This window comes from Lissotriton helveticus, chromosome 3_1 (assembly GCF_964261635.1).
Source record: "Lissotriton helveticus chromosome 3_1, aLisHel1.1, whole genome shotgun sequence".
Taxonomy (NCBI): domain Eukaryota; kingdom Metazoa; phylum Chordata; class Amphibia; order Caudata; family Salamandridae; genus Lissotriton; species Lissotriton helveticus.
Window position 1 is genome coordinate 454,227,303 of NC_136061.1, and position 9,082 is coordinate 454,236,384.

General features: G+C 44.6%; 1 protein-coding gene across 1 annotated transcript in view; it reads right to left on the minus strand.

Moving 5' to 3' along the window:
• The window catches only part of LOC144824611 (gamma-crystallin-1-like), a 62,698-nt gene extending 59,046 nt beyond the window's left edge, over nt 1-3,652 (minus strand). The window contains exon 1 of the mRNA XM_078683665.1: nt 3,629-3,652. Within this exon, the coding sequence (XP_078539791.1) occupies nt 3,629-3,637 (9 nt within the window). The 5' untranslated portion in view covers nt 3,638-3,652. The remainder of the gene's footprint in view (nt 1-3,628) is intronic.
• Between the last annotated feature and the right edge of the window lie 5,430 nt (nt 3,653-9,082).

Consider the following 9,082-nt stretch of genomic DNA (forward strand, 5'->3'; position numbering starts at 1 on the left):
CCCCCCAAACCAGTGATTAAGAAGTTATACTGGGATTGGGTACAGGCAGAGGCAACACGCAGTGGGGCTGGGGGTTCACTCACTGAACGGTTTCTAGAGTTTAAATGGGCTAGAAAGTTGGAACCCTTCCTTGACATCATAGCCAAGCCTCTGGACAGAGCCCTCTATTTAAAACTCAGGTACGGGACTCTTCCGGTGCACGAGTTTACAGCGGGTGGTTTAATGCTGGTGGTCCTTCGCGACCCTGCCCTGGGTGCGCGGCTCCTAAGGAGTCAGTGGCGCATTTACTTTTTGCCTGCCCCGCTTACAAAGTTGCAAGGAAGGTTTGGTTGAAACCAGTATGTAGGGGGTTGGGTTTGAGGTGCCACAGAATGGCCTTACGAGTACTTACTACGGACCCAACATCCTCTGTCATGGTATGTGGGGTGGCTAAATATCTGAGCAGTGCATGGTTGACACGTTCCAGGAGATTGAAGTTACACTCCACCTTACCAAATTGTTAGCAGGCCTTATTGGTAGGTCGCTATGATCTGTCTGGATGGAATTGAAGGTAGTAACCATTATGTAATAATGTACTGACGAGGAGGTTGATTGGGGTCCATAATAATCACAACTGTACAGTATAATGTGAAGGTTTGAACCTTTTAATCATGGATTTTATTGCTGATAGTTTTTATTAATGTTTTATTGTGTAAAATGTATTCTTTTATGGTGAGAAATTTTACCGAATAAAGATTATACAACAACAACTATGCTTAAAAAACTAAGGGCCCAATTCCGATCTCATAAGGAAAGAGTCCGATTTGTGTACGGAATGGTCTAAACCATTACGGAGCCCTTGTTTCCGACTGGTTTGTCACCCATTCTGAATGACCAAGTACGATGCGAATATCGCGTCCACGTTGACTGAATAGTTTACTAACCCAATACGGAGACGATTCGTACAGCTCTATGGACTCTGTTTAAGAGCGAGCAAGTACGATGAACAATTCGGACAGCCTTTACAAAACGGTTTGTCCGGATTGAAAAGGGATCCAGAATCGTTCTTTGGGGGCCCATGGCAGGCCCCCTGTACCTGGAGCCCTCCAAATTAGACCTGTGTGGATGCCCGTGAGTCCCTCTGATCCAAGCATGCACAGTGTGGCGGGCACCATCGCCCACCACAGGGTGTGCGTTTTTCCCCAACCACCCCTTTTTGCTTTGGGAGCCTGTGTACGTTCAGTATACAGGTCCCGATAGAGTTCAGTGAGAGTCCAAGCGAACCAAGTCTCTAAGCATGCGGATGCATCGAACTCGCTCGGTCAGACTCCAGCACTCTGAATCGTACGGAAAACATTCCGGATGTGAATCGGTCAGGATGCTTTCCTTACGAGATCAGAATCGGGCCCTATAATGGGACATTAACAGATCTAGAGAAGATGAGTTCTGGCTTAAAGTCCTTTTTAACCATAAAGCCAAAAGCATCATGCTCTTTTAGGCTATGGTGAATATAGTGATGTGCCCACTGCATGGAGGAGTGACATCACACATCTCTGAGATCTTACTTTCACGAGCAAATCAGGAATGCCCGGGAGAGTGCAACGATAGGTTCAAACACAGCCAAAGTCCTCCAGAGCAATCATACTCCCAAAACCAAAGTAAAATATCAGGAAGTAGACAGGTCTTCTGGCATAGCCAACATTTAATATTACATTTCGAAAGGCAGGAGCGAGGTAACACCAGAACCTAATGGGATTCCTCCAGCCCTCTTCAAACAAGATGGGCAGACACTCTAGATTCTCTCTTTTGTGAAATCAGGCAGCTGGGGCAACTCCCAGTCTCCTGGAAGGGCTCTGCAATTTCTCCAAATCACAAAACAGGCGATAAAATCTCTCCAAAAAAATACAGCCTCATTAACCTGCTTGACATTGAGACAAAATACTTTTCTGGCATTCTATTAGCAGAGCTTCAGCCTGGGATAATGATCAGGGCTATATTTATCAAGGTTTTGTATCACCATTGCACCGCACAAGGGGGCGCAAGTGTGACGTAAAACCTAAATGAGATTTACAAACAAGACAAGGCCACCTTGCATGGTCCTGCATGGCTTGATAAATCTAGAGTAATGCAAGGCAGCGCCAATCGCTGTCTTGCGTTACTCTGCAGTTGGGAGGCGTTTCATGGGAGGAGAGTGGGTTTTCCCACATGTTCACCCATGGATTCCGACACAGTCTCAGACTTACTGACACTGGTAGAGCTAGGACTGTGTCAGAATTGTGCGCCTCCCTACCAGAGGCTCAGTCAGGAGAAATATCTTTATTTCTCCTCATCGTTTCTCTTTCTGTGTGTGCTGCAATCTGCAGCATACATAGAAAGACTAAAATGCATATAAAGATGTTATTTGTGCAGGAAGTTGCCCCTTCCTTCACAAAAACAATCCTGCCTGCAACTCAGTTACCTTTGCAAATTGACACATGGGACCCGGAGTTGCTGCTAGGCAGCCAAAAGTGTCCCAGCGCGAGGAAAGGACAGTGTTCCTGCCATTTGTTTTTCATGCAGCGCAACAAGTGGTCTTACTGCTTTGCATGAATTTTTTATGAATATGGGCCTCAGTGTCTCTGTGAGCTGATTGAATATGTGCACCAGTATTGCTCTTGGCAGAGTCCCTCGCGTGGAAGCGGCACTGATAAAATGTATGTCCTCTCCGTGGATTAGAATGATGGATGATTCTTTGGCTGAAGCCCCCTGTTCGGGCAGATGATGGTAACAACGGAACGGAAGCACTCAAAATGTGTGGCCATTTTGATTGTCACTCGGGCTAAGTCGGGGCTATTGCTCATTTGCGGGCTCCGTTCCACCAACGGCCAGTTGTAGCAGGTAGTAATGTAGGTCATAAAAGCTGAGCAAAGAATTACTGTGTGAGTTCACCTTAGAATACGCTCTGTGGTTAAAGACAAACAAACAGACAAAACGCAGGCGGGCAAAAATAGGCGGCCTTTTGGCCTTTTATAGTAGTGCTACGGAAAGGCGTGCAACTCCATATGGCTCAAAGCGCTTCATCGTGTGTGTCAGCTCATGCTGAGACAGCTTCCCCACACACTCACAGACAGTTCTTGAGCTGCCGTCGGCTGGCTGGTCTGGCGTCTTCCCACAGCTGCACCTGCGTATTTGGCAGGTCTTTAAAGGACCATTTACTCGATAATGAGGCTTTGTTGTTTTTTCACCAGATCCTAGAGCCCCTGCATCTACACTCTGCCTAATCCTTTACAATTGCAAATTACTTTTGCTGCCACAGTGTGAAAATGCATTTACAGAAATGTAACCTTAGGTTTCGTTCTTTTACATTTGTATATAGCTCAAACTCCATCCGGAGGTATTGAGACACTTTGCATGAGCAGCCGATTACATTATACAAAGACACATTGCTGGAAGTATTACGCCCCCCTTACTCCCTCCCCAAAATTTGGCTCAACATTGCTGGAAGTATCTGCCCCCTCTGTCCCCCGCCCAACCCCCCATAAAAAAAGGAATTTAGCTCTAGTTGCGCCCCTGGCTACAGCCTACATGAAGAAGTATTTTTTTAAATAATGAAAGCCGGTCTATGATTTGAAGTTCCAAAAATAATTTTTTTGACAAAGCATTCTCTCACCTTTGCCATGTTTGATGCGGGATGGTTAGCAGGCTCCATGCAGTGGAGAGATGAGCACCGCGTCGCTTAAATACATTCTCTTAAGTGACCCGTTAAACATATTTGTACATTGATAAATGAGGACTTTTCTAGTTTAGCAAGGTAAATGTGTAGGTCTTTCTGTTCGAAACTACAATGCAGTTCAGATTGCCTCCATGTGTGCACTCCCATTGTTCACTTTTGCTTAGTGTGGAATGCGCTTTGAGGGGATTGTCTGGCTCTTTAAACGTTTCGAAATAGGTACACAGTTCTGCTTCAGTGAATAGTTCTTGGAAATGAAAAGCGCTAATTTGGCTGGCAATGTATTCAGAATTTCCTAAATTAGATAATGTGGCGTATTGTACCAAACACAGCTGTAATGTTCGTTAAACTGAAATATCCAATGTATCTTTAGGGCATAGTGGCATATTCTTTAAAAATGTGAAGAATATTAAAAAGAAAGGACTCGATTTTTCAACTCAATTTTTGAATTCTTATTTAAGCATTGTGAAATCCAGGCTTCCGCCCGACTTCGCACATTAAATTCTGGATACTTTTTTTAAACGTGAAGCCGCTTTACATTTAGTATACTTTACACAACGGCATACATAAGGTTCAACAGCAACATGGGATAAAAACTGAAATAAATGCAATTAAGGCAACAATGGTACCTGTGTTAAAAAAATTGCAGAACCTGTCACTAAATCAGTCAATGTACGAATAGACAATGGACTATAAAAGCAGTACACTGCTATACTTCAAACTGTAGAGGTAGTAAAGCTTTAACAAGCATTGGCATGGCCAATAGGTCTCGCCTTTTGGAACTTATAAGTGTTAAGTTATCCAGCACAATAGCTTTGGTGCAACAACATCAAGTGTTGCATGGCTAAACACTTATAAGCGGGGAACAACCATTACAATGTGGGTTTTACCACGCGTTGCTTTTACATCGCATGTATTACAACGCATGTGATGTTACAACGCGTGGTAAAACCACGCATACCAACACATCGCATATACCATTACATCGCAAGCGCTTTTACAACGCATGCGATGTAATGTGTAATGGCGGCGGCGGCGGGGGCGGCTATTCACAACGACGTGAACTCAGCAGGAAGGAGGAAGCAGGATCCGTAGGCGACGTTGGAAAGGAGACAGGTAAGTGGTTTTGCGCATGGGGTGGGGGTTACTTATGTAGGGTTTAGGGCAGTTTTAAAGTAGTGTGGTAATGTTTGTGTTTTTTTAGGGAGGGTAGTGTAGTGTTTATGTAGTGTAGTGATTTAGGTTTTAGGGTAGTGTAGTGTTGTAGTGTATGTTTATTGTAGTGTATTAGGGTTTAGGGTAGTGATGGGGTGGGAGTAGTGTGGGTAGCGTAGTAGTGTTTTAGGGTTTAGGCTAGTGTAGGGGTGGGAGTAGTGTGGGTAGCGTAGTAGTGTTTTAGGGTTTAGGGTAGTGTAGGGGTGGGAGTAGTGTGGGTAGCGTAGTAGTGTTTTAGGGTTTAGGCTAGTGTAGGGGTGGGAGTAGTGTGGGTAGCGTAGTAGTGTTTTAGGGTTTAGGGTAGTGTAAGGGTGGGAGTAGTGTGGGTAGCATAGTAGTGTTTTAGGGTTTAGGGTAGTGTAAGGGTGGGAGTAGTGTGGGTAGCGTAGTAGTGTTTTAGGGTTTAGGGTAGTGTAGGGGTGGGAGTAGTGTGGGTAGCGTAGTAGTGTTTTAGGGTTTAGGGTAGTGTAGGGGTGGGAGTAGTGTGGGTAGCGTAGTAGTGTTTTAGGGTTTAGGGTAGTGTAAGGGTGGGAGTAGTGTGGGTAGCGTAGTAGTGTTTTAGGGTAGTGTAGGGGTGGGAGTAGTGTGGGTAGCGTAGTAGTGTTTTAGGGTTTAGGGTAGTGTAGGGGTGGGAGTAGTGTGGGTAGCGTAGTAGTGTTTTAGGGTTTAGGGTAGTGTAAGGGTGGGAGTAGTGTGGGTAGCGTAGTAGTGTTTTAGGGTTTAGGGTAGTGTAGGGGTGGGAGTAGTGTGGGTAGCGTAGTAGTGTTTTAGGGTTTAGGGTAGTGTAGGGGTGGGAATAGTGTGGGTAGCGTAGTAGTGTTTTAGGGTTTAGGGTAGTGTAAGGGTGGGAGTAGTGTGGGTAACGTAGTAGTGTTTTAGGGTTTAGGGTAGTGTAGGGGTGGGAGTAGTGTGGGTAGCGTAGTAGTGTTTTAGGGTTTAGGGTAATTTAAAGGTTGGGAGTAGTGTGGGTAGTGTGGGTAGTGTAGTAATGTTTTTGGGTTGGGGTAGTGTAAGGGTGGGAGTAGTTTGTTGTGTAGGTGTAGGGATAGAGATGTAACTTACCTTGCATACTTTTACCATAAGTATAGCTTTACCACGCATGCCTTTGCGTTGTAATGGCATGCGTGGTAAAAGCATACTCGTGGTAAAAGTATGCGATGTAATGGCATGCGATGTCATTGTCATCACGTTGTAATACCCGCATTGTAATGGTATGCGTGGTATTAGAATGCGATGTAATGACATACATCCCTTATAAGCAGGGCCGGTCCTAAGACTTGTGGGGCCCTGGGCGAAAGTGAAGATGTGAGGCCCCTCTAATTTGCTTGTGACATCACAAGGTGTTAGGTGTGGTTAGGTCCAGCATACATGCCCCTTACTATATATCATGATCCAAAAGTTCTATGAAAAGATCTCCGGTAAAGCGCCCCCTTGTGGGTGCCCATTGGGCATTGCAGTGCTGACCTGAAATGGAGCTTTCCCAATGATGAAGCATGACACGCATACAGGTGTTTGAGGGCACTTGATCCTAGTGCAGCATATCCCCGCAGGGTACCAGTGTGTCTGGGGTCTGAACCACAATCCAAAAAAGACCCGTCCAACTGGTGACTATCTGCGTTTGACAGCCTTCTGCCGCTTGAGAGAGGCTTGTGTGAAGTCCTGCTAAAAATGTTGGCTTCCTTCGGCCCTTAGAAGTCGGTGGAATTCGGATGTTTTAAAGTATGTTTTGTGTCTGCTGAGGTTGTCAGCCTTGATTTCTCTTCGGCTTCCTTCCTCCTTAATTAGGTGTACTTTTTTTGCATTAGGCCATATCTCTGCCTCTAAATAAATAAATATATAAAATAGTGCATGGCTACAGCTTATGTCACCAATTAATATTTTCTAGAAATTTGGGCATCTTTTTACTCATTGAAAGCCTTTGCTTCCAGGCACATGTCACCATGTGGATTACTGGGCCTTCTATGATTATCACCCTTTTTGGGGAACAGGCACACATCATTCCCTAGCACTGTGGCTAAGCTGGGAATTCCTTATTATAGTTACAGTTTGTGAGTCTCCCTCTCACATACCCTCACCCATCTCACCCTCTGGTGCTGCGTCCTATAAAGTAAGCTGTACCATCAAGCAGGACATAAAAAACATTACACATAAGCTCAAAACAACACAACACCCTTCCAACCACACACATGTTGTAGCTTCGTATCTATGTTGGTAAGTGCTTCAGCGCCTCACACATGAATAGTAAGCATTAAACAAATGCTACAATACCATACAATATGTTAATTGGACACATCAAAGTAAGACACTTGAAAAGCTAAAATCCCATTCAAATGAATTAGAAATGCTTCCAAATTGCTGCTGTGGATTACACAGCATTGAATGTTAATCTAAAAGGCTGCTTGGTGGACTAACGTAATGTCTTTTGTAATGAGCGTGCAAACTGGAGCAGGCTAGCTGACATAAGGTTGGCATGGAAGTTCAGACCTCTCATCTTTCATGTAGAATTTCAGAAGTGTACCTATTTAATTACTCACTTAACAGGCTGTCCAGCCTACAATTAACGTATCCTTAAACTTGGTAACAGTAATGTATGCTTTTCGCAACACTACAAATTACGTTTCTCAAGGATAAACCTTTGATATGGAAAGCTTCAAATGGCTGCCATCTTGCCAATGTACCAAAACCAAACTCTGAAGATGGGGAATTAAGGAATGAGTTAGTGAGCACCATTGCACAACTATGGCTACACTTTTACATGCGAGGACAATAGGAACCCCTTGCACAATGTCTATCTTCTTGCTGATCTCTCCGTAAAGTGGATTTGTACTAGTACATTCAACAAACATGGCTAAATACTTGCCGGGCCTTCATCATTGTGTGTTGTCGCTAATAATTGGGGCCTAGGATTGGATAGTAAATCTGTTGACAAACAAAGCCTGGAGAGGAGGCAAGCAAAGGCCTCAGTTTGTTCACAGTTGATAGCATAATAGTTTTGTGAGTTGCACCCTGGCTATATAACTGCTGATCAGTAGTTTGAATCTATGCAAGACACAATCATTCTTCCAGGATCCATTATCTGAGCATCAATAAATAATATAATAGTAACTCCTTAGAAAAAGTGGAATGAAACACCTTTATATGTACGTGATAATTCAAATGACAGCTAAAAATACCTTTGCCACACCACCACATAGGTATTGTGCGTTTCACCACTAGGTTAATATCCAATGTGCTGTGTGCCTCTTTTCATGCTAAATATTTTAGGCAAAGGCTCAGAATAACATCACCATTAACAAGCATTGGCAAAGCCAATCGGTCTTGCCAGAACAAATATTGGCTTTGTCAATGTTGAGTTGCCGTGTTGTACACCAGTGTGACTGTTTTTCAGCATGGTTAAAAGTTAGTGGCATGGAGTGTCCTTGAGTGAAGTGATAGGAATAGAGTATAATTGACTGGATTTTTTAGAGTAGTAGTTGTAGAGTGGAATAGGGGGAGTAGAGTGTCATACAGTTGAGTAGAGCGGAGTAGAGTTTAGTCGTTCAGTGTCAGAGAGTGTCGTAGAGTGCAGTGTCATCAAGTTCAGAGTCATAGAGTGGAGTGCTGTATATTGGAGTAGGGTGGAATCGGTGGAGTGGGTTGGGTGAACTGCGGTAGTGAGTGGATTGAAGTAGATTGGGGTGGATTGGGTTGAATTGGGATGGAGCGAGTAGAGTGAGTTGGACTGGGTAGGTGGGGTGGATTGGATTGGAGTGGTATGGATTGAAATGGGGTGAGGTGGATTGGAGTAGGTTCTGTTAGATTGGTTTGGGGTGGGGTGGGGTGGGGTGGATTGAAGTGTGGTGGGCTGGAGGGATTGGACTGAGTGGGTGGTCTGAAATGGGGCGGGGTGGATTGGATTGGGGGTGAGTTGGGTATATTGGAGTAAAGTGGGGTGGATTGAACTGCAGTGGAGAGGGGTGGACTGAATGTGATAGATTAGACTGAACTGGGGTGGATTAAAATGGGAAGGGAGGACTGGATTGGGGTGGAGTGGATTGGAGTGGAGAAGAGTGAACATGAGTGGGGTGGAGTGGTGTGGGGGTAACTAGAGTGGGGTATAATGTAGTGAGGTGGGGTGGAATGGGTTGTGGTGAATTAGATTGGGGTGGGGTGGATTTGAGTGGAGTAGATTGAATTGCA